The following is a 25,169-nucleotide window of genomic DNA, read 5'->3' as shown; positions in this document are numbered from 1 at the left end:
CAGCTCAGGGACAGTGCCCAGGCCCTGAGTTCAAGCCTCAGGACTGGCAAAAAAAAAAAAAAAAAAAAAGAAGAAGAAGAAAATCCCAATCCTTTATTGAAAAATTGTAATTTCCTAGGATAAAATTTTGAATGCTGGTGCCTCTTGTACTGTTGAATGAAATGTTAACATTAAAATCCCTGCAGCCAAAAATTTGCTTCCTTTCAGCCAGAAAGTAGTTGATACTGTACGGTGTTTTGGAGCACAGGCTCAAAACCACTAAGTAATATCAATGAAACCTCAAGCAAGGGGCTGGGAAGGTGGCTCAGTGGTAGAGCGCTTGCCTTGCATGCCTGAGGCCCTGGGTTCAATTCCTTAGCACCACATACGCAAAAAGAAAGTGGTGCTGTGGCTTAAGTGGTAGAGTGCTAGCCTTGAGCTGAAGAGCTTAGAGACAGGGCCCAGGCCCAGCGTTCAGGCCCCACGACCGCACCCCAAAAAAAAATTAAAAAAAAAAAAAACCTCAAGCAAGTCGCCTCTCTCTGTAACTCAGTTTCCTCATCTTTTTCCAGCACTGCCTTTTTCCTTTAAATTTCATTAACAATTAGCTGGGAGACAATGGCTCACATGTAATTCTAGCTATTTAGGAGATAAGATCTGAAGATCCTGGTTCAAAGCCAGCCTAGGCAGGAAAGTGCATGAGCCTCTTATCTCCAATTAACCACCAAAAAGCCAGAAGTGAAGCTATGGCTCAAGTGGTACAGCACAAAGATTGGCACCACCACCAACAAAAAAGCTGGAAGTGGAGCTGTGGCTCAAGTGGTAGAGAACTAGTCTTGGGCTAAAAAGTTCAGGAACAGCATCATGCCCTGAGTTCAAGCCCCAGAACCATTAAAAACAAAAAACAAAACAAAACTCAGGAAGCACAGTAATATAGAAAATCTAGATTTATTTGTTAAGCTATTACAAAGACAAAACAATTATCATGGGAAGGACTCTGAGGACTTCATCGCAGTTCTTTTGATCTGTTATAGAACCTAAGAGAGTGGAAATTCAAGGCTATAACTTAAGAGACCAGAGAAGATGGTAAAGCAGGGCAGAAGCTACCCACTGCATCAGTGGTGGGATTCAGTTGGGGTTTTCCAGAGTTGCCAGCAAGGTCTGAATTCATTCATCTGGGCTCAAAATTATAAAGAGTCATGTCCATGTGGAACACAACAGAGGCTAATTTCTCTGTGATCTTGGCTTTGTCTCTTAAGGGAAAAGGTTTCCTTACAAAGGCGTTTCAGCTTCAGACTCTCTCTTGCAAACCCCACCCTGGTCAACCCATACCCCAAGCTCCTGTGTGTTTCACCCGAGACTTGCTAGTGGTCAGAGAAGTGCATCAAAGGCAGGAAGGAGTGGCCTACTCAGACAACACCAAACACAGAAGGGCAAGTGATAAAGTACAAACACCCCCTTGGTTAAGTTAATTCACCTTTGTTAATAAAGGTCATAGTTTCTTCTGCTGGTGACAACCTGCTGCCTCATAGTTGTCTTAAGAAAGAACTGGTTCAAGTGAGTTTTGAAGGAAAAAAAGCCTTTCATCAGCCCCATTCCACAGTGGAAGAGGCACCAACTTTCCTCCTACAGTCCCAAGCAGAATCTGAAAAACAAAAGTTTTACAGCATTTATAACAACAATACCAATTATTTACTGAAAGTCTTATCAAGAGTGCCAGGGAACTTAAATATATTATATAACTCAGTCCTTGCAACAACTTTTCCCAGGTAGTTATCATCTTCACTTTACAGATGATAAAACTGAAGATGAGATAAGTTATAAACCTTGCATAAAGGCATGAAGCAGTATTTGACAGGCCCTCTTTGTGTGCCTTCCCTTGCCATAGAAGAGTTCCAATTATCTAGATATTAGTGATGGTTGCATAAACACTCTAATTATTCCTTAGTTCATTTTTCAAAAGGGCATACAATTTTAAATGATTAAAAATTTACAGACATAGTTTGGAGTCAGGTCTATTGTATAGAAGAACATGAACAATGAGCTTTATAAAATATTTCTCTAAACAGAAACCATGAAATGAACAAATAAATATTAACTCATTAGGATATTTGTGGCTATTTTATGGTTACTTCACTATTACAAAGAATCCTAAGAATCCTTGCCAGGAAGTACAGTAGCATCCCACTTGTGCAACCATTAGTGACTTGGCAAATGAGTTTCTCATGGTCATTAGCCACAGAGTGGCTGATGTCCTCTGAACAGTCTATTCTTCAAGAAGACAAATGTGAAAGTCCCATGATCCAAAAATGTGTCTTCCAGTTTCTTTTTTTTTTTTTTTTGGGTCCGGTCGTGGGGCCTGAACTCTAGGCCTGGGCGCTGTCCCTCAGCTCTTCAGCTCAAGGCTAGCGCTCTACCACTTGAGCCACAGCGCTACTTCCGGCTTTTTTCTTTTTGCTTATGTGGTGCTGAGGAATCGAACCCAGGGCCTCATGCATTGCAAGGCAAGCGCTGTACCACTGAGCCACCTTCCCAGCCCTGTGTCTTCCAGTTTCAACAAAAGTTACTAACAACTATAATTAAACTGAAAAATCAACATGCTATGAAATATGATGAGAAATAAGTTAGTTTCATAAAGTTTCCCATGAGTAAAAAAAGTGAACTTTTAAACATAAAACTGTGAGAGCTGAGAATTTTAGTTACAGAGTACTCATAAGAGGATATCATTTCAGCAGAGGAGACTGCTAGTTTTAAGACCACATGGCTACCAGTGACAGAAGTAAAAATGGAAATAATAATTCAGTATTTATGGGAAAAGATATAATTCATAGACCTCTAGGAGGTTGTTTTTTTTGTTTTGTTTTGTTTTGTTTTTTGGGGGGGTCCAGTCGTGGGGCCTGAATTCTGGGCCTGGGCGCTGTCCCTCAGTTCAGTTCAAGGCTAGTGCTCTACCACTTGAGCCACAGCGCCACTTCCGGCTTTTTTTTTTTTGTGCTAAGGGCCTCATGCATGCAAGGCAAGCGCTCTACCACTGAGCCACCTTCCCAGCCCTCTAGGAAGTTGTTTTCAGACAGTTCTACTAGTAGGACCTGAGAAGAAAGCAGAGATCACAATTCACGGCTGGTAGAAGAAGTAATGTTACATGCTATGCTCAATGGCAATATTTTGGAAGGTTTATAATTTAAAGACCAGTGATTTAAATGGAACAGGGATAGAGGATTTAAACGCGCGTGCGTGCGTGCGTGCGTGCGTGCGTGCGTGCGTGCGTGTGTGTGTGTGTGTGTTACTGAGTCTTGAACTCAGAGCCTTGCACGCTTAGTGTTTTCTCACAGTCGGAACTCTACCATCTTAGTCATGCCTCCACTTTGGGCCTTATGCTAGTTAAAAATGTCTCTTGGGGGGATGGGAAGGTGGTTCAGTGGTAGAGTGCTTGCCTTGCATGCCAGAGGCCCTGGGTTCGATTCCTCAGCACCACATCAGCAAAAAGAAAAAAGCCAGAAGTGGCGCTGTGGCTCAAGTGGTAGAGCGCTAGCCTTGAGCTGAAGAGCTGAGGGACAGCGCCCAGGCCCAGAGTTCAGGCCCCACGACTGGACCCAAAAAAAAAAAGTCTCTTGGATTTGTTTACCCAGACAGACTTCCAGCCACAATCCTCAGATCTCAGCCTCCTGAGTAGCTAGGATTATAGGTATGAGCCACTGGTACCCAGGAAGAATTTAAAACTTTTAACTTGGAAAAAAAAACAACCCTGTTGATTATTAATGTTTGGAACTAAAATTTAAACCAGAACAAAGAAATTTGTTTGGTGGCCTGAGGTTGGAACTCAGGGGTTTGCGCATGTTAGCCACAACAGGGGAGAGTGAGGGCACTTAACCTAACTGGATGACTGATGGTAGTAGCAGAGTTAAGCAAGGTACATAACTCTTACCAAGTTAGAGAGCAATGGCTAAAAGCTGGAAAGATAGGCAAGAGGACAGGAAAGATGAGTAACAACTTAAAGGCAGGACTACTGTAGACACTCTGCATGACATAAAATAACGTTACGATCTTTCATTATTTTCATATAGTTTAAAGACTTAGGCTGAGAAAAGACAATGTATTTCTCACAATAACAAAATGGTAAATACAGATAAACTTAAGGCAAAGTCCAGAATGCTCAGGAGATAAAACTGGCAGAGCACCTGTCTATCAGCCATGAATGAAAACCAGGCAAGAAACAAACAACTTGGAAAATGGTGGCCTTTGGATGATTGTACATGGACTTGTTATGATTAACAAATGTAGTTATTTCAGCCTTGAAACACAATGGTACCAGAACCTTGGTCTCCCACTGTTTACAGGAGGTCAGAAACCAACACAAAATTATGATTAATGGCTTCAATTTGGAATTATCTTCTATTTTCTTCCTAAATTGAAAAGTAGTGAGCTGCAGGGATTGTGAATACATTATGGGTTCTATAGGTGAGGAAAGGTGAATCAAATGGACAGGAAGCCATTATCTTATACTCGACTACTCCAATGTAAGTCGAAAAGGAAGTCTTTCTGAACAAATGGTTAACACCAACAGCTACATCTCATATGTTTCTTTCTTTTTTCCTATTATGTAAGCCCAGACTTGGCTCTGAACTCATGATCCCCATGTCAGCTTCTCAATTACCATGCCTGGCAGTACTTGGCATGTGGTAGGTATACAGCAGATCCTGAGATTTCTTAGGGAAAAAGCTATATAATTTTCCATTATTTCAAAGATGAGGAACCTTTTTTCAAACTGATAACCTTGTAGAGTTCTTACTTCTTTTTTGTTTGTGTGTATTACTGGGATTTGAACTCAGGGTCTCCAGACTAGTAGGCCAACACTCTATCACTTGAGCCACGCTGCCATAGCCCTTTTGGCTTTGGTCATTTTTCAAATAGATTCTTATACTTTTTGACCAGCAAGAAACCATTAGCCTCTCTTACCGAAGCCTTCCACACAGCTAGGATTTCGGGTATGTGCATTTTTGGGTATGTACATTTTGGTGTTTAAAAAAAAAAAATTTTTTTTTGGAACCGGTCCTGGGGCCTGACCTCTGGGCCTGGGTGCTGTCCCTCAGCTCTTCAGCTCAAGGCTAGCGCTCTACCACTGAGGGATAGTGCCCAGGCCCAGAGTTCAGGTCCCACGACTGCCCCCCCCCCCCAAAAAAAAAAGCACTGGACTCATTACCTGACTTATGCAACAGTAACCATTAATAATAACAATAAAATAAACAAATAAAAAAAGGTTGGAGTGTGGCTCAAGGGATAGAGTACCTGCTTAATAGGCATGAGGCTAAGTTTAATTCCCAATACTGCAAAAAACAACACAACAAAAAATTTCTTGATTTTCAAGTTCCAGAAACTACTCACCTTAAAGCAAATTGAAGCCCTTTCAGTGATCAACATCTGCATCCTCAAATTGTCCAGCAACTGTTGGTGTAGTATCCACCTCCATGCCATCTGTACAAATAAATGAATTGCTGAACCATAGGACAAGATTCAATCAGAAAGAGGCTAGTGCCCTCTGCTGGTAGGATCTGCTTTTTCATTTTATTTTTAAATCGTCCAGGTATATAAAGTTGCGCTGCTTTCTAGATTTAGGGCAAGTTAAAATTAGTCTAAAGGACTAGGAGCATGGCTTAGTGGTACAGTGCCTGTCTATTATACATGAAGCCCTGGGTTGATTCCTCAGTACCACATAAATAGAAAAAGCCAGACGCAGCATCGTGGCTCAAGTGGTCTTGAGCTTAAAAGTATAGGGACAGCTCCTAGGCCCAGAGTTCAAGCCCCAGGACCGGCACATACACAAGAAATAGGTCTATATATCTAAGTTTACTTTGTTAAATTTTCAACCTCAAAACTAATAAAACTCTAAGTCTACAGTAGCTTTCTTTTTTCCTTTCTTGCTTCTGAGACATTCTTCTACACAATTTAGGATGGCTTCAACCTAATGATTTTCCTGTCTATGCCTCCTAATGCTGGTGGGAACATTCAAGTGTAATATTGCTAGTAGCTATACACTCTTCACATGTCTGTGTTCAATGTTTATTGTTAGAGATCATTTTTTAAAGGTAGATAGTTGGATTACAAAGCCTATAACACAATTTAGGAGAGAACACAATTTAGGAGAGAAGACAAACCCAGCAAAACAAACTTTTTGCCTATTTGTTTTCTTCATCTTACTAAAAAGAAAGCGGAGAGGGGTTGAGGAGAAGAAAAGACCTTTGCAAAGTCTTCTGCAAGTGCTTTCTCTACTTTTTTTTTTTTTTTTTTTGGTCAGTCTTGGGGCTTGAACTCTGGGCCTGGGCACTGTCCCTCAGCTCTTCAGCTCAAGGCGAGCGCTCTTACCACTTGAGCTACAGCGCCACTTCCGGTTTTCTGGTGGTTTATTGGAGATAGGAGTCTCACGGTCTCTCCTGCCCGGGCTGGCTTTGAACCGTGATCCTCAGATCTCAGCCTCCTGAGTAGCTATGATTACAGGCGTGAGCCACCAGCGCCCGGCTTTCTCTACTTCTTTACTGCCCCTCAGCTCTCAACCTTTCAGCCTACCACACACTTCTGCTGAAGCCCCTTGGCATCCCAGCATCTGAACATGCAAATGTAATATGTCTACAATTAACTAATCATCTTTCCACATAAAAATGCTTCTCTTTCCAGTCTTGCTGAAGCCAGAAAATCCTGTTACATCCCTAACTTCTGTTTCTGTCTCTTAAATCTCTTTCAGTCAAATCCTTTGTATTCACACCCTCTAGTAAAATTTGGGCTTCCATCTGTAATCTAATATAAAAGTCACAAAACAGAGCTTCTCTTCATTCTTTCAGTATTTTTCCTCCCCAATCTATTTTGCATAATTGTCATACCAAATGTAATCATTTTTCAGTTGCTATCCACTGAATTATGGGTATTGTTCAAATTCTTTAATGAGTCTTTCAAGTTCCTCTAACACAAGGCCCTTCTACTTCTCCACCATTCTGTTATAATATTCATCCTTCACACACTGAACACACTGACACACTGAACTATAATTAGCCAAAGGTGAATGGTCTCTAGATCTTTTGCACATGGCTCATCTCTTTGCCTGTCCCTCTCTCTCCAATTGTATGTAAGTCCTTAGATTTACTTCTCTTTGTTTTTCAGTCTTGGTTTAGATACCACTTACATTAAGAGGCTTGATTATCCCTACTGGGTGAGGGGCCCTGCCTCTAAGGCTCCACAGCTTCCTAAGCATCTCCTGTATTTCATGGCTACATTGCCACATACTGTCAATTATTATTCTCTCTAGTAGAATGCTTGACAGAGATCTTTCCAAAGACTACAGTACTCAGTATACCAGACACAGCAGCTTATTAAATACTTCTTATATAAATGAATACATGGGAACACTGAAATGCTATTGGTAGACAATGAGTGTTTAAAAGGCAGTAAGAATGATGTAGACCCTGTATGGTCATACATGCCTGTAATCCCAGATATGTAGGAAGTAGAAGAATTGTCTAAGGCCAGCCCTAGACAACAGTGTGAGTCTTTAAAAAAAAAAAAAAAAAAAAGGGAAGGTGGTGGCTCACACTGTGATTCTAGCTACTCAGAAGGTTGAGATCTGAGGACTGGAGATTTAAGTACCAAAAAGGAAGTCAGAATCGGAACTGTGGTTTAAGTGGTAGAGCATCAGCTTTGAGCAGAAAAGCTCAGGAACAGCACCCCAGTCAGTGAGTTCAGTCCACAGGATTAGTGTGTGTGTGTACGCACACAATGTATGGAAAAGTCATATGGTTCAAGTGGTAGAGCCTTGAGCAAAAAGCCAAGTAAGAGAGCTCAAAGCCATGAGTTCAAGCCCCTAATATCAACACAAAAACTCAAGAATGGATCAACGCATAGGAAAAAGGGCTTAGGCTTAGAGTATGGCTGAAGTCTTAGCAAGAAGACATGAAGGAAAAAAAAAATCCATGGAATGGGGCTGGGAATGTGGTTTAGTGGTAGAGTGCTTGCCTAGAATGCATGAAGCCCTGGGTTCGATTCCTCAATGCCACATAAACAGAAAAAGCTGGAAGTAGCATTATGACAAGTGGTACAGTGCTTAGTCTTGAACAAAAGAAGCTCAAGAACAGTGCTTAGGCCCCAACTTCAAGCCCCAGGACTGGCCAAAAAAAAAAAAAAAAAAAATCCATGAAGTTATTAAACTGAAAAAGGTAATTAATGGTGAAAGATTGGGTCAAAAGAAGAATACTTCAAGGTTCTATATGAAACATGAAGGGATTCAGAATGGAACCAGTAAGCCAGGCATAGTGCTTATGCCTATAATTGTAGCTACAAGGGAGGCAGAAATCAGTAAAATTTCATTTTGAGGCCAGCCTAGGTAAAAAACTTGAAATACCGTGCCTCAACCAATAAAAAGTTGGACAATTTGTGGGCTTAAGAAATTCTCCCTCAGGGCTGGGAAGGTGGCTCAGTGGTAGAGCGCTTGCCTTGCAAGCCTGAGGCCCTGGGTTCGATTCCTCAGCACCATGTAAGCAAAAAGAAAAAAGCCAGAAGTGGCGCTGTGGCTCAAGTGGTAGAGCGCTAGCCTTGAGCTGAAGAGCTGAGGGACAGCAACCAGGCCCAGAGTTCAGGCCCCACAACTGGACCCAAAAAAAAAAAAAAATTTAAAAAAAAAAAAAAAAAAAAAGAAATTCTCCTTCAGCCTTCTAAGTAGTATACACCACTGAAACCTGCCTGAACTCAGGGTTGTTGGAGCTGTATAGCCCTTTAAGTAAGTATGATAGCCAGGCATTAGTGGCTCATACCTGTAATCCTAGGCTATCTCAGGAATGTGGTTTGAAGCCAGACCAGGCAGGAAATTCCACAAGACTCTTATCTCCTATTAAGCACTAAAAAAGCCAAAAGTAGAGCTAAGAATCAAGTAGTAGAATGCTAGCTTTGAGCACAAAAGCTTAGGAACAGCACAAAGGCACAAAACACCAAAAATCAAAGCTAAAACCAAATTTAAAGAAAAAAAGAAAATTTGACCAAAACATGGATTACTTTATAGCTGGTGGTGTATTTGGGGGTGGGGTGGGGGATGGGGGACTAAAAACAACAAAAAAAAGTCTAGATTTGCTTTTCATATCATAGTTACTTTTGAGAATTCTTTGTCTTACAGTTTCCAAAAGAACCCACATTTCTCTGTAATTTCTCTCTTTGCCCAGGTAGTCATTTGTTCACACTGAAGAAAAAGGACACTCACCTTCATAATCTCTTATTGAATCTTCTGTCCGGACTCCAGCCATGTTATACTGACTACTCACAGATTGAGAGAGCATTCCTTCTAATCTCTCCAGTGTGGCTTGCCCTTCTGCTGTTAAATGGGATAATCCTTCTTCATAGGTATAAAATGTAGGGATATCCCCCTGTCCTTGTTCTAAATAAAATAGAAAACTTTTAAGCTATGATACAACAATTAGAAAAAAATAAAATGGGCTGGGCGTTGGTGGCTCATGCCTATAATCCTAGCTACTCAGGAAGCTGAGATCTGAGCACCACAGTTCAAAGTCAGCCCAAGCAGGAAAGTCCATGAAACTCTTATCTCCAATAAACAACCAGGAAACTGGAAGTGGAGCTGTGGCTCAAGTGGTAGAGTGCTCACCTTGAGCTGAAGAGCTCAGGGACAGCGTTCAGGCCTAGAGTTCAAGACCTTGGACTGACAAAGAAAAAAGAAAATGGATAATCAACAATGCACTTACAAGGTGCAGTTCTAAGAGGTTTCCAGGAACTATATTGCCAATGTTTATTGACAAAGATACTGCTGAAGAGATACAAAGAAAACATCCCTACCCTTCAGGATAGAGAAGGGATTCTGAGAGATAATAACAGTAATTCCCAGAGAAATGACCTGTTTAGAAGCTTGATGGAAAAGAAGGTGCTCCTAAACTAAGGGATTCCTGTATAATCTCAAGGTAGTAATTTTGCAAGTTGACTAAAAATTAATTTGAAGCTAGACGCTGATGGCTCACACCTCTAATCCTAGCTACTCAAGAGGCTAAAAGCTGAGGATTTCAGTTGAAAGCCAGCCCAGGCAGGAAAGTCCATGAGACTCTTATGTCAAATTAATCAGAAGTGGTGCTATGACTCAAGTGGTAGAATACTCGCCTTGAGCTGAAGAGCTCAGGGACAGTGCTCAGGCCCAGAGTTCAAGTCCCACGACCAACAACAAAAATTAATTTGATATTGAAGTTTTAATCTCATTAACATATATGATCCTTTCATTAAAAAAATCTGAAATTCAGGCTGGGAATGTGGCTTAGTGGTAGAGTGCATGCCTAGCATGCATGAAGCCGTGGGTTCAATTCCTCAGTACCAGATGTGCCACCAGCACCCAGCTAAAAGCCAGATGTGGCACTGTGGCTTGACTGATGGAGTGCTAGCCTTGAGCAAAAAAGAAGATCAGGGACAGTGCCCAGGCCCACAGTTCAAGCCCCAGGACTGGCAAAAAAAAAAAAAAAAAAAAAAAAAAAAAAAAATCTGAAATTCCAGAAAACACAAAAAAGTAAATAAGTTATATAAAGGAGAATCCCAGAAATGAGGATGTCTCAGACCAGGCACTTATGCAGGAAAGAGCTTTGGATATCCAGGCAAGTGTTTGTAAGACCAGTGGGGATAAGAAAAAGAGTAGAGGGGGGGCTGGGAAAGTGGCTCAGCGATAGAGTGCTTGCCTTGCATGCATGAGGCCCTGGGTTCAATTCCTCAGCACCACATAAGCAAAAAGAAAAAAGCCGGTTGGGGGGGAGGGGAGAGGCTGGGAAGGGATGTGAAGGGTAAACCAAAGGAGGAGGGTGCAATGCTTGGTAAGAAATGTATGCATTATCCTGCCCATGTAATTGTAACCCCTCTGTACAGTATGTTCACAAATAAAATAAAATAAAATTTAAAAAAAAAAGAAAAAAGAAAAAAGCCGGAAGTGGCGCTGTGGCTCAAATGGAAGAGCGCTAGCCTTGAGCTGAAGAGCTGAGGGACAGTGCCCAGGCCCAGAGTTCAGGCCCCATGACCAACAGAAAAAAAAGAAAAAGAAAAGAAAAAGAGTAACACCTTCCTTAAGCTATGAGACTGGGCAGGCATCCAGTGGCTCACACCTATCCTAAGTGCTCAGGAAGTGGAGACCTACAGGATTGAGATTCGAAGCCAGTCCAAGTAGAAAAGCCCATGAGACTCTTAATTCCAATTAGCTAGCAAAATGCTAGTCTAGAAACATGGCTCAAGTGGTATATACAGAAAAGCTGAGTAACAGCACCTTACCAGTGAATGTATTTTAGTCTGAAAAGGCAGTGAAATGTATTGTGGGGGGAAAAATGATCCTGGCATTGAGCCATTTCAAGAAACTTGTTAAATAAAGACAGAAACAAGCTAGCTTCTCAAATGGTAGAAAGGCTGTTTCCTGGGGGCAGCTACTTTAGCCTAAAAGGCTGTTCTTTTCTCTTTTGTCAGTTGTGGGGCTTCAACTCAGGGCCTGGGCACTGCCCCCAAGGCTGTTTGTACTCAAGGCTAGTGTTCTACCACCTGAGGCACCTCATCACTTCCCACTTTTTCCGAGTAGTTTATTGGAGATAGGAGTCTCAAGGACTTTTCTGCCCCAGCTGGCTTCGAACTGATACTCAGATCTCAGCCTCCTGAGTAGCTAGGATTACAGGCATGAGCCACCAGCACCCAGCTAAAAGGCTTTTCTGACTGTTCATTTTCTAGCTACTACTTTTCTTTCACTTCATTTGTCTCTATTTATCCATTTTCTTTCTAGAAAAAATTTTCCAAATTTTACCTTCAAGCTTGGGAAGGCCATAAATCGTCCCAATTTTTCTGTTCAAAGGGCCAAGACACACTGCTGGGCCTGGTGGTTCATGGCTGTAATCTTAGCTACTCAGGAAGTAGAGACCAGGAGGATCATGGTTCAAAGCCAGACTAGGCAAAAAGATTTTGAGACTCCAACTCTGCTGTTCGCAGAAGTTGGGGGTGGTATGACAAGCCTGCCATCCCAACTATACAGAATAGGATGGCAGTCCAAGCTGGCCTAAGCATAAAATGTGAAACCCTATTTGAAAAATAATGAAAGCAAAAAGGGTTTGGGTTGTGGTTCAACAGCAAGTTCAAGATCCCAGTTTAAATCTTAGTACTGCCTACCCCAGAAGGACCTACACACAAAGTGTGCCACTATATAGGTTCACTTTTATTTACAACCATTTTATACTGGATACCTCATGTAGAACAAAGAACCATAATCCTCTGCCTCCAGCAAAAATAAGAGCTTAACATGAAACAGTAAAACAAATACTAAAATACATTTCACTGACCGTGTGCTTCCACATCATATTCTTCTCCATCATAATCATCTGAATCCTCATCCTCAGGATCTGGATGTAGGGCCTGACATTCACACATTGCAGTGAACATTGCCTCCACTGAATAAAGACATTAAGTTGTTACTAATATGTCTTTCAGATTGTAATTAACATTTTGTAATAAAAACATGGATATAAATAAATTGACTAGGCTCAAGAGGTACACAACGATGCCAATATTTATAAAACCTACCAAACTCCAAGTAGGACTGACCCTGAAAGTGCCAAGACAATGGACAGTCCCAAACCAAGAAGTCAAGGTTTCACTGAGATCTCTTCATGGCTGCTGGATTGTCTAAGAAAAAGAGCAGTCCATGGTCTGATGAATCAGGACGAGCCCTTCTCAGCTGACAAGTCACTTTCCAATGATTCTAGCATCTTCCGCTTTGGAATTGTTATTGACTCCTGTCCCCCCTGATAGGTGAGATTCAGTCAATATCACTCAATAAAAGGAAGCAGAGTCCTCCACTTACAGAATATACCAGGTAACAGATTGGTAACATACCAGATATCAATCCTCTCACTATCTTTCATATTAATATGTACTTGATCCTCAATGAAATTACAGATAATAAAATGAAGAAAAGAAAAACAGACAGCCAGGTGTGGTGGAACATGTATCACTGGAGGCTGAGGCAAGAAGATCAGGAATTTTAGGCCAGCCTGTACTACATACCAAAACCATGATCCCCTGAAAACAATAAAGTGGATATAAAGGAGTTAGGGTGTGTGTGGGAGAGGGGAGGAAGAAGACTGCCTACATGCAAATGCAAAAAGATCAATATTATAGAACACTCACATGCTGATTTATCACTAGGCACAAATCTAAATTCAGTAATAGGTTCCACATCATCATCACTGTCGTCTTCTTCATCAGAAAGAGATTCTCTTGATTCTTCTAGAAAAGGAATAAAAATATTTTTTAATGTATCCTTTACTTGACATTTTAAAAACAGCCAAGTGCCACTGGCTCATACCTGTAATCCTAGCGGCTCAGGAGGCTAAAATCTGAGGAGAGCTGTTCAAAGCCAGTCCAGACAGCTGAGTCTGTAGGACTCATCTCCATTAAACTACCAAAAAAGCTGGAAGTGGAGCTGTGGCTCAAGTGATAGAATGCTAGCTTTAAACAAAAGAAAGCTCAGGGACAATGCATAGGCCCTGAGTTCAAGTCCCAGAACTGACACAAAACAAACAACAAAAATCCAAGTCGGGTACCAGTGGCTCATGCCTGTAATCCTAGCTACTAAGGAGGCTGAGATCTGAGGGTTCAAAGCCAGCCCAGGCAGGAAAGTCCATGATACTTATTTTTTTTTTCTTTTGTCTATCCTGGGGCTTCAACTTAGGACCTGGATGCTGTCCCTGAGTTTCTTTTGCTCAAGGCTAGTGCTATACCATTTGATCCATAGTAGCACTTTCCACTTTTTCTGAGTAGTTAGTCTCATGGACTTTCCTGCCCAGGGTATAGGCTTTGAACTGTCTTCCTCAGATCTCAGGCTCCTGAGTAGCGAGGATTATAGGCATGAGCCACTGGTGCCTGGCTTTTCAAAGGTGTTTTTTAGTTGTTGTTTTTTTTTCCAGTCGTGGGGCTTGAACTCAGAGCTTGGGCACTGTCCTTGTGCTCTTCAGCTCAAGGCGAACGCTCTACCGCTTGAGCCACAGCACCACTTCCAGTTTTCTAGTGGTTTATTGGAGATTAAGAGTCTCAGGGACTTTCCTGCCTGGGCTGGCTTTGAACCTTGATCCTCAGATTTCAGCCTCTTGAGTAGCTAGGATTACAGGTGTGAGCCACTAGCGCCTGGCAATTTTTTTTTTTAACTGTATTTTTTTTTTGTCTTTTCTTTGAGTACTGGGGATCGAACCCAGGATGTTCCACTTGCTAGGCAAGCCTTTTCCACTGAGCTACATCCCATCCATGAGTACCTCCAATTAAGCATCATAAAACCGGAAGTGGAGCTGTGGCTCAAAGTGGTAAAGACCTAGCCTTGAACGAAAAAGCTCAGTGACAGTGCCCAAGCCCTGAGTTCAAGCCCAAATGAACCCCTACCCCCCCAAAAAAAGAATGTACTGTAACCTAGTCATATTTCACACTGAAATATAGACAGGCAGATAAGAGCAGTTAAAAGATAAAAAAAATACCATATATGTATGTGTATACCAACCTAGATTTTAAAATATAACAATGAAAAAAGCTAGTTGTAGAATGCATATGGTATCACTTACTTAATAATTTGAAATATAGAGCTAGAGCGCTTGCCTTGCATGCCTGAGGCCCTGGGTTCGATTCCTCAGCACCACATAAGCAAAAAGAAAAAAAGTCGGAAGTGGCGCTGTGGCTCAAGTGGTAGAGCGCTAGCCTTGAGCTGAAGAGCTGAGGAACAGCGCCCAGGCCCAAAGTTTAGACACCACGACCGGAACCCCCCCCTGCAAAAAAATTGAAACATATAAAACAAAACCATTATATTGATCATGGGCACATATAATCAGTTAAAAATTAAAGCACAGCAAGGAAGGACCACGTCACCTTCATGATACTGCTTAACTCCAAGAGTAGGAAATGATGTTGGAGCCATACAAAACAGGCCACAACAGTACAACAGTGGGTTCCTTTAAAAGTTTAGAGTAATTATGGAAAAGTGCTACAATTCATGCTGGTATTGAATCACAGACATTTTTTGTACAATCATCAGTACTGTAAAAAACAAAAATCAAACAAATCTCTAATCATTCTGTATTTTGTGTTACATATGAGTTATTTCATAATGAAAAATATAAGCTGGGCCGGGCGCTGGTGGCTCACGCCTGTAATCCTAGCTACTCAGGAGGCTGAGATCTGAGGATCGCGGTTCAAAGCCAGCCCGGGCAGGAGAGACTGTGAGACTCCTATCTCCAATAAACCACCAGAAAACCGGAAGTGGCGCTGTAGCTCAAGTGGTAGAGCGCTCGCCTTGAGCTGAAGAGCTGAGGGACAGCGCCCAGGCCCAGAGTTCAAGCCCCACGACCGACAAAAAAAAAAAAAAAAGAAAAATATAAGCTGGGTGTCAGTGGCTAATGCTTGTAATCCTAGCTACTCTGTTTTGTTTTGTTTTTTTGTCGGTAATGGGGCTTGAACTCTGGGCCTGGGTGCTGTCCCTCAGTTCTTCAGCTCAAGGCGAGCGCTCTACCACTTGAGCTACAGCGCCACTTCCGGTTTTCTGGTGGTTTATTGGAGATAGGAGTCTCACGGTCTTTCTTGCCCGGGCTGGCTTTGAACCGTGATCCTCAGATCTCAGCCTCCTGAGTAGCTAGGATTACAGGCATGAGCCACCAGCACCCGGCAACTGACAAAAAAAAAAAAAAAAAAAAAAAGACGAATGTAGGCACAAGGGTCTGCACAACTCCATCTCTAATTACCAGTAAAATGCTGGACTTGGAGGCATGGCTCAAATGGTAGGTCACCAAATGTGAGCCAAAAAAAAAAAAAAAAGGAGCAGGAAGACCCTGAGTTCAAGACCAGGTCTGAGCACAAACACACATGCAAAAACAAATTAAAAAAATTTAAATAGGCCCCTGAAACATTCAAAATTAATAGTTCTTTTTTGGTTGTGGGGCTTGAACTCTGAGCCTGGGCATTGTCCCTGAGCTCTTCAGCTCAAGGCTAGTACTCTACCACTTGAGCCAGAGTTGCCATTTCTGTTTTTTTGGTGGATAATTGGAGATAAGAGTCTTTCCTGCCTAGGTTGGCTTTGAACTGTGATCCTCAGATCTCAGCCTCCAGAGCAGGTAGGATTACAGGCATGAGCCACCAATGCCCAGCAGTAGTTTTATTTTTTATTTTTATTTTTTGCAGTATTGGGGTTTGAACTCAGGGACTCTGGTGTTCTACCTTTCAGCCCTTTTCTGTTTTCCATGAAAGTCTAGCACTTTTGCTAGGACCAACTATAGCTGTAATCTTTCTGGTTGGCCTCCAAAGTATCTTGAACTATGTCTGTTTGTTTTGGGGCTGACCCTGGGGCTTGAACTAAGGGCCTGAACTAAGGGCCTCTGAGCTTAAAACTCAAGGCTAGTGCTCTACCATTTTTGCCACAGCTCCACTTCTGGCTTTTTGGTACATAATTGGAGTTAAGAGTCTTACAGACTTTCCTGCCTAGATTGTCTTTGAACTGTAATTCTTAGATCTGAGCCCAGTGCCTAGTTTATATCTACATTCATTCATTCACTCATTCATTCATTCAGTTTTTGTTGGTCATGGGGCTTGAACTCTGGGCTTGAGCGCTTTCCCTCAACTCTTCAGCTCAAGACGAGCGCTCTACCACTTGAGCCACAACACCACTTTCAGTTTTCTGAATGGTTTATCAGAGATATGAGTTTCACAGACTTTCCTGCCCAGGCTGGCTTTCAACCGTAATCCTCAGATCTGTCTCCTGAATAGCTAGGATTACAGGCATGAACCACAAGCACCCGGCTACATTTACATTTTTAACAAGCTCCCCAGCTGCTTCTAATATGCAGGCTTTAGAGTTGGAATCTAAAAGAACCCTCTAATTTTCTCGATAAAATTGAGTTTAAGAGAAAATAAATTGCCTTGCAAGTTAACCACATTTTAGCTACCATTTATTGAAATAATACCTCTCTGGCCCTTTTTCTGGACAGGCACCTTTGTCCAAAGTCATTGTTGGACATTATCTAGGAGTATTTTTTGTTTTTGTTCTGGTCTTTGGTGCTGAGGATTGGATGAGTGGTCTCATGCATGCTAAATACAGACTCTACCACTGAGCTACACTATACTCTGAGCATCAAGATGCCAATTTCAAAGTGACTAACAAGGTTATCTTTAATGTTTTGCATTTCTATCACTGAATGAATACTTTCAACATGACACATATTTTTCTTAGTTACTGCTATAGTTTGGATCATGAATCTCACTTCAAAGGCCTGTATGTAAAAGGTTCATCACCAGTCTAAAGTACTATTGGGAAATGGAAGAGCCTGGTGGAAAGAAGTAGGTCTTTGGGATACATGCCTTTAAAGAAGTTATTGAAACCTCACCAGTCCTTTCCTTTGCTTTCTGGTTGCCAGGAGATCAACAGGCCTCTAGTGCCATGTGTTTCTGCCACAGTGTACTGTGACACCAGAGGCACGGCCAAATGACAACAGACTGAAACTAAGCAAAAGTAAACTTTTTTCTTATTAAGCTGATTATCTCTGGGACTTTGTCACAGCAGCAGAAAGTTGACTAACAATTAAAAAATCATAGCTACATATACTTACATTATGAGTGAATTGTGGCTAATAACTCTTTAGGAAGTCTTATTACATTTCATGTTCTGAATGGTCTTTTACTCTCTTTTTCAAACTCCACCAAGTATTTATATACTTTGAAACTTTCCCAGTAGTAACAATTTAAAAACTTACAACAAAAATATTTTTAGATAGCTAAATCAGACATTATCAATTAATAAGACAGAGCTCACTAAAGCTCTAAAAGTTAATAGTGTCAGGACTATTGTAGATAAGTGGCCACAGTGAATCTCAAACCACAGGAAAGACTCAATAGTTTCATGGGATTTTCTGTTGCACACTATTTTCATAGAAAAGCACGTCATTTTTCTTTCTTCTTCGTCTTTGTTTGTTTGTTTGTTTGTCATGGGGCTTAAGTTCAAAGTGCCACTTCTGGTTTCCTGGTGGTTAACTGGAGATAAGAGTCTCATGGCCTTTCCTGCTTGGACTAGCTTTGAACTGAGATCCTCAGATCTCAGCCTCCTGAGTAGCTAGGACTACAGGTGTGAGCTACCGGCACCTGGGTAGCATGTCATTTTTCTAATAGTAAAAAACTTCACTAGATTTTTATAAATCTTCAATTATCTTCAAAAGCACAACTTGGGAATTGTGTTACCAGAACACTTCAACTTTGGCACTAAAAGTTCAATTCTGTGGAAGTGCCACAGAATTGTATATGTAGAATGTTATACAACTTTCTTGCCACCTTAACTTCTACATGCCAGATGCACCTCTGCCACTGTCATTGCTGATGGGGGGAGAGGATAGAAGGTTAACTTGAGGTACATAATAATCCTCCCATTCACCTGCTGAGAACCACTGCTGTAACAACAACAAAAAGAGCAAAAAGCACGAAAAACAAAAGCCTACACAGTTTTATCCAAAATTCATGGAAGCACAAAATTCATAATTGAGTCTCTCAATTAAGAAAGAGGGGTTGGAAAGGTGGCTCAGTTGTAGAGTGCTTGCCTCACATGAATGAGGCCCTGGGTTCGATTCTTCCGCACCACATAAACAGAAAGAGCCGGAAGTAGTGCTGTGGCTCAAGTGGTAGAGCACTAGCCTTGAGCTGAAGAGCTCAGGGACAGCACCCAGGCAGAGTTCATGCCACACAACTGACAATAAATAAATAAATAAATAAATAAATAAATAAATAAATAAATAAATAAATAAATAAATAAATAAATAAAATAGCCTGGTACCAGTGGCTCACTCCTGTGATCTAGCTACTCAGGAGGATAGAGGTTCAAAGACAGCCCTCTTATCTCCAATTAACCACCAGAAAACTGGAAGTGGGGCTGTGGCTCTAGTGGTAGAGCTCTAGCCTTGAGCTGAAAAGTGCAGGGGTCTACAACAAAAAGCTGTAAGTGGAGGTATGCCTCAAGTGGTAGAGCACCAACCTTGAGTGAAAAAACTAAGAGAGTTCAAGGCCCTGAGTTCAAGCCCCAATATTGGCACACATATGCTCAGGCATGTGTGCACACACACACACACACACACACACACACACACACAAAGACACGCACACACACACACACACAAAGACAGACAGACACACACACACACACATAAAGACAGACAGACAGACAGACACACACACACACACACACACACACACACACACACACACACACACACACACACACACACACACACACACACACACACACACACACACACACACACACACACACACACACGGGAAAAGTAATCTGGGCCTGGTGGTTCATGTCTATAATCTTAGCTGAGGATCACAGTTCAAAGCCAGCACAGACAGGAAAGTCTGTGAAACTCATATAATTAACTACCCCCCCCCCCAAAAAAAAAAGTCAGAAATGGAGCTGTGGCTCAAGTGTAGAGTGCTAGCCTTGAGCAAAAAAGCTCAGGGACAGCACCCAGGCTCAGAGTTCAAGCCCAAGAACAGGAACCAAAAAGAAAGTAAGAGCCAGGTGCCAGTCGCTCAAGCCTGTAATCCTAGCTACTCAGGAGGCTGAGATCTGAGGATCAAGGTTCAAAACCAGACTGGGCAGGAAGGTCCATGATACTCTTATCTCCAATAAACCACCAGAAAACCAGAAGTGGCACTGTGGCTCAAGTGGTAGAACACTAGCCTTGAGCCCAAGAGCTCAGGGACAGTGCCCAGGCCCAGAGTTCAAGCCAAAAGAAAAGAAAAAGAAAGAAAGGAAGGAAAAATAAACGTTATTTTCTAAAATATACTTTACTATCAAAAGAAGCACTGAATTAAATGATACCCTATAAGCCAAGAACTAGGCTCATGCCTAAAATCCTACTCAGGGAACAAGATCTGAAGGATCAGTGTAAAGGCAAAATGAGCAGAAAGTGTGAGATACCATCTTCAAAACAACCAACAAAAAGCCAGGTAGAGACGTGGTTCAAGTCAGGAATGCCCGCCTAGCAAGCAAGCTGAGTGTGAGTCTGTGAGTTAAAACCCCAATACCTCAAAACAAAAAAGTTACATCATACATACCTTCAAATTTGGCATTCACCATAACATACAAATGTTCTCGAGGATAGGCATTTAGATCCCTGGAGACTGCATGTAAGCTAATGGTGGGGTATTCCAGTGAGAATCCTAATCCAGAACCATCTAACCAAGACAGGCGGCTGAAAAACATGTTTTAAGTAGATTAGAAACTCAACCCTAACTTAATATCTCAAAGTTTACAAAGGTTCAACCTAGATGTTTCTTTAGATGTATTCCTAAAATAAATTTAGCAGCAGGTACTTAATTTTCTTTAAGATAATTGTATTATAGCTTATTTTCTCCTAGCTATAAATTCAAATACAAAATACTGTTTTTCTAATCATGTGTATTTCTACCATTCTTCAGGAGTTTACTTTTTTATTTTCTTAGGCCAGAGATCAGAACTCAAACAGGATAACCGACACTTTCACTCACTGATTGGCTCTCTACCAACTGAGCCATGCTTCTAGCCCCCAACTGAGTCATGCTTCCAGCCCCCATTTCTTTTCAGGGCTTTGTTTGGATTTTATTTTTTTATTCTATCATTTTCACTGGAATTTTTCAGGTGCCCTTTTTGCTTTTCCAAGTCCTCACCTACCTAAGTCCCCAGTAGTTCCAATGTAGGAGGCCTCCTTTCAACTGCTACAGTCCATAATGACCTCTTCTGTTCTACTCTTCATTTGTATTCATAATATACTATGAACTTAACTCTATGGCAACAAATCTTACATGTTCTTTGCTACCTGACAGCAGAACACTGCCTGTCATGTTCTTTTAAACATTTTCCAAAAACTTTAGCAGAGTTCACAGCAGGTAAACATGTAATAAATACCTTGTAATCAACAATTTCTTTACTAATCCTTATATTAAGTGAAATACACAGGAACTAGCCTTAAGAACATTCACCAGTTAATTATTACCTTGAAAAATAAACTATGAAGATTTTCTATCCAGTACCACATTTAAGAAAAACCCTGACAAGGTAGGTCTACTTTTCCTTTCAAAGTGGTGAAATGCAATTATCAATAATATATTTGCATTTGGAGCAGTGCACTCATAATGAGCAGTAGCTCATAATCCTAGCTACTCAAAAGGCTGAGATCTGAGGATTGCAGTTCAAAGCCAGCCAGGGCAAGAAGGTCCATGGATTCTTGTATCCAATTAAGCACCAAAAAAGCCAGAAGTGGAGCTGTGTGGCTCAGTGGTAGAGTGCAAGCCTTGAGCAAAAGAAGCTCAGGAACAGCCAAGCACCGGTGGCTCATGCCTATAATCCTAACTCCTCAGGAGGCTGAGATCTGAGGATTGAGGTTCAAAGCCAGCCTGAGCAGGAAAGACTGTGAGATTCTTATCTCCAAAAACCACACAAAACCGGAAGTGGCACTGTGGCTCAAGTGGTAGAATGTTAGCCTTGAGCTGAAGAGCTGAGGGACAGCACCCAGGCCCAGAGTTTGAGTCCGACGACGACAAAACACACACACAAACACACACACACACGCACGCACGCACGCACGCACGCACGCACGCACGCACGCACGCAGAAAAAAAGCTTAACGAAGTTAAAGGACTGAGGGTATAGTTCAGCAGAAGAGCATAGGGTTAGTATACTCAAAATCCTGGGCACCAAGGAAAAAAGTTAATATAGGAGAATTTTTGTATTTTCTGCATAACTTTTAACTTAACTTTAGCTCAGGGCAACTAGTTTCTAACCAAGCAAAACCACAGTACAGTGAGAGATCCTAGGATTCCCTGGGGCAGAAAAAATGACAGTAGTAATGTGAACCTGTTCCAGGTCATTGCAAGAGAATGAATTTGATACCTCTTCCCCCAGAAAGTAAATGTGTAATAGCAGTATCCAAGTCAAACATAAGACCCTCAGTTATGATAAATGCTGGATTGTGGTGATAAAAACTGATTTCACTACATAATTAGGCTGTGTGTAGTGGGCTCTCCCCTTTCTTGCTTGATGCTGTGCTTTTAATGTGGAGATGAAAAACTATTCTCAGATCAAGGAAGAATCACTCTACTAAAGCAATCATTTTAATAAAAAAATCTGCTGATACAATCATGATTTAGAAAGGCTCAATCCAAACTTAAATGTCCAAAATAATTCCAGTATGGCAAAACACCAATGCTTCAAATGGGAGGTGGAAAGTTTGAAATCCAGTAACAGAACTAGAATTATCAAATTATAGCCTTTAGTTGAAAGCACATAGTAATTGTTTTGTAGTTCTTCCAGGATGACAGGATGCTGCCTCAGCACAGCACTTACTGCCAGTGGTGTTCCCTAAGACCACTTCTGTCTGGATCACCTCCTACATAGCTGTGGATTCTGCACTCCACAGCACAAAGGCAAACTGCACATAAAGGTAATACTTAGCTAATGGCAGTAGAGCACCTGCCTTGTAAGCACACAGCCCTGAGTCCAAACCGCAGCATCACCACCACCACCACCACCGAAAAAAAAAAAAAAAAAAGAAAAGAAAAAAAGAAAATACTGGGGCTGGGAATGTCGCCTAGTGGTAGAGTGCTTGTCTGGCATACATGAAGCCCTGGGTTCAGTTCCTCAGTACCACATAAACAGAAAACAGGCTGGGTGCCAGTGGCTTATGCCTGTAAACATAGCTACTCAGAAGGCTGAGATCTGAGGATCATGGGTCAAAGCCAGCCTGGGCAGGAAAGTCTGTGAGACTCTCCAAAAACCAATCAAAAAATGGAAGTGATCCTGTGGCTCAAGTGGTACAGTGCTCGCCTTGAACTGAAGAGCTGAGGGACAGCACTCAGGCCCAGAGTTCAAGCCCCACGACTGAAAAAAAAAAAAAAAAAAAGAAAAAACAGAAAAAGCCGGAAGTGATGCTGTGGCTCAAGTGGTAGAGTACTAGCCTTGAGCAAATGAAGCTCAGGGACAGTGCCCAGGCCCTGAGTTCAAGCCCTAGGACTTGCCAAAAAAAAAAAAAAAAAAAAGAGACAATACTTAATTTACTATTAAGTTTTAGTCTTTGTATCTCATATATGCTAGCTAACCCAAAATATAACAAGAATCAGAAAGCCGGTAAATATGGAGAAAAATGTTTTGCAAAACTCTTAACATTTCTTCACGAGTAGGATAACTCTTCTTTATTCTTTTTTTTTGGGGGGGGGGGTCTAGTCGTGGGGCCTGAACTCTGGGCCTGAGCGCTGTCCCTCAGCTCTTCAGCTCAAGGCTAGCACGCTACCACTTGAGCCACAGCGCCACTTCTGGCTTTTTTCTTTTTGCTTATGTGGTGCTGAGGAATCGAACCCAGGGCCTCAGGCATGCAAGGCAAGCGCTCTACCACTGAGCCAACTTCCCAGCCCTCTTCTTTATTCTTGAATGGGGTAAAACATCCCTAACCAGAAAAACATAACTAAAAGAGATGGGGGGGGGGCCTCAAATGGTAGAATGTCTGCCTAGCAAACACAAGGCCTGGAGTTCAAACCTCAGTACTGCCAAAACAGAGGAGTCTAAGGCACTGGTAGTACTGCATTCTTAATCTAGGAGGGTGGTGCGTATATAGGTGTTAATTATAATTCTCAAATCATGTATACATAACCTGTATAAGTTTTACATGTATTTTTATGAAAGGTTGGAATGTGAACTTTTTAAATAGATAATGTAAAACAAGTACAGAATCTTCCCCTCAAAAGGAATTATAAATAAAGGGAAGAAGGTTGAACAAATGCAGTCATGGTATTCAATATACACTATGTAAAAAAGAAAAAAACGAGCTATGCAACTTGTGGGCAGTGAAAGGTGGGAGAATCTGGAGGAAAGCAAAAGAAGGAGTGACGCTGTCCAAGAACTGTACTCATCACCTGACTCACGGAATTTTAACCCCTTGGTACAGCTACTTAAATAATGACAAAATTACATTCTTATCTTTAAAAAAAAAAAAAAAAAAGGAATTAGGCTGGGAAGGTGCTTCAGTGGTAGAGCGCTTGCCTAGCACGCATGAAGCCCTGGGTTCGATTCCTCAGGACTACATACACAGAAAAAGCCGGAAGTGGCGCTGTGGCTCAAGTGGTAGGGCAACCTTGAGCACACACAAAAAAGGCTCAGGAACAAAGCCCAAGCCCTGAGTTCAAGCCCCAGGACCGGCCAAAAACGAATTACAGACAGAATGAACAAAGCCATGACCACCAATACGGATCTGGGGGGGGGGGGAGATAGGAATGTGCTTGTCCCCATTCTCCACTAGTAAAAAAAAAAAAAGAAAATTACTTTCCTCAAGAGCACCAAAGACTCTGTGGAAACTCACTGGATGCTTTTCACACGGGGCTGAGGGGACGTTAGAATTCATCATCTTCCCCTCAGGCCTGGAGTCCTCCAACTGGCCTCCCGGCACCCGGGCTCCCTCAGCGTCCCCGAGTCCCCCCCCAGCCCCCCCCCCCCGCTCCCTCAGTGACTCCGAGTCGGTCCCCGCCCCGTACCCCCCCCCCGACCCCGGGCTCCCTCAGCGTCCCCGAGTTCCCCCCCAGCCCCCCCCCCGCTCCCTCAGTGACTCCGAGTCGGTCCCCGCCCCGTCCCCCCCCCGACCCCGGGCTCCCTCAGCGTCCCCGAGTTCCCCCCCCCGCCCCCCCCCGCCCCCTCAGTGACTCCGAGTCGGTCCCCGCCCCGTCCCCCCCCCGACCCCGGGCTCCCTCAGCGACGCCGGGGCCCGTCCCCGCCGCCCCCGGGGTTCTTCAGCCATCCAGGTCCCGTCCCCGCCGCCCTCTCCGGACTCCCTTGCGACCCCGAGTCCCGTCCCCGCCACCCCCCGACGCCTTCCGCGGCAGCGGGTCCCGGCTCGCCCGCGTCCCGCCCCGCCGGCGCCCGGCACACGAGCAGCCCAGCAGCGCGGCGAGGGAGGCCGCCGCGGGCGCACGGGGGGACCGTACCTCTCAGAGATGTAGAGGGTACCGGTGCCGAGGCCCTTCCCGTTCAGCACAGCCTCGGTGTCCGGCTGCTGCTGCCGGAGCCCCTCCGCCGGCTCCGGCGGCGGGAAACTTTTGAGGAAGCTCATTGCAGTCGGGAGAATATAAACACAAAAACCTAGGGCAGCCGCGCGCGCAGCTAGCACAGC

The 25,169-nt window shown here is 42.7% G+C and overlaps 1 protein-coding gene across 1 annotated transcript; it reads right to left on the bottom strand.

The window, feature by feature from the left end:
- Positions 1-908: 908 nt before the first annotated feature.
- Clns1a (chloride nucleotide-sensitive channel 1A) lies at positions 909-25,169 on the bottom strand. Its single transcript, XM_070034935.1, has 7 exons — positions 24,985-25,169; positions 20,095-20,231; positions 13,150-13,248; positions 12,303-12,410; positions 9,212-9,385; positions 5,362-5,451; positions 909-1,624 (listed from the first exon to the last, which is right to left on the bottom strand). Exons 1-6 carry the CDS (start codon positions 25,107-25,109, stop codon positions 5,384-5,386), a joined length of 711 nt encoding a protein of 236 aa, XP_069891036.1. The 5' UTR covers positions 25,110-25,169; the 3' UTR covers positions 909-1,624; positions 5,362-5,383.

Source organism: Dipodomys merriami, unplaced genomic scaffold, assembly GCF_024711535.1.
Source record: "Dipodomys merriami isolate MVZ:Mamm:240054 unplaced genomic scaffold, mDipMer1.0.p SCAF_25, whole genome shotgun sequence".
Lineage (NCBI taxonomy): Eukaryota > Metazoa > Chordata > Mammalia > Rodentia > Heteromyidae > Dipodomys > Dipodomys merriami.
Note: the sequence above shows the minus strand (reverse complement) of the source record. Positions and strands in the feature narration are given on the sequence as shown.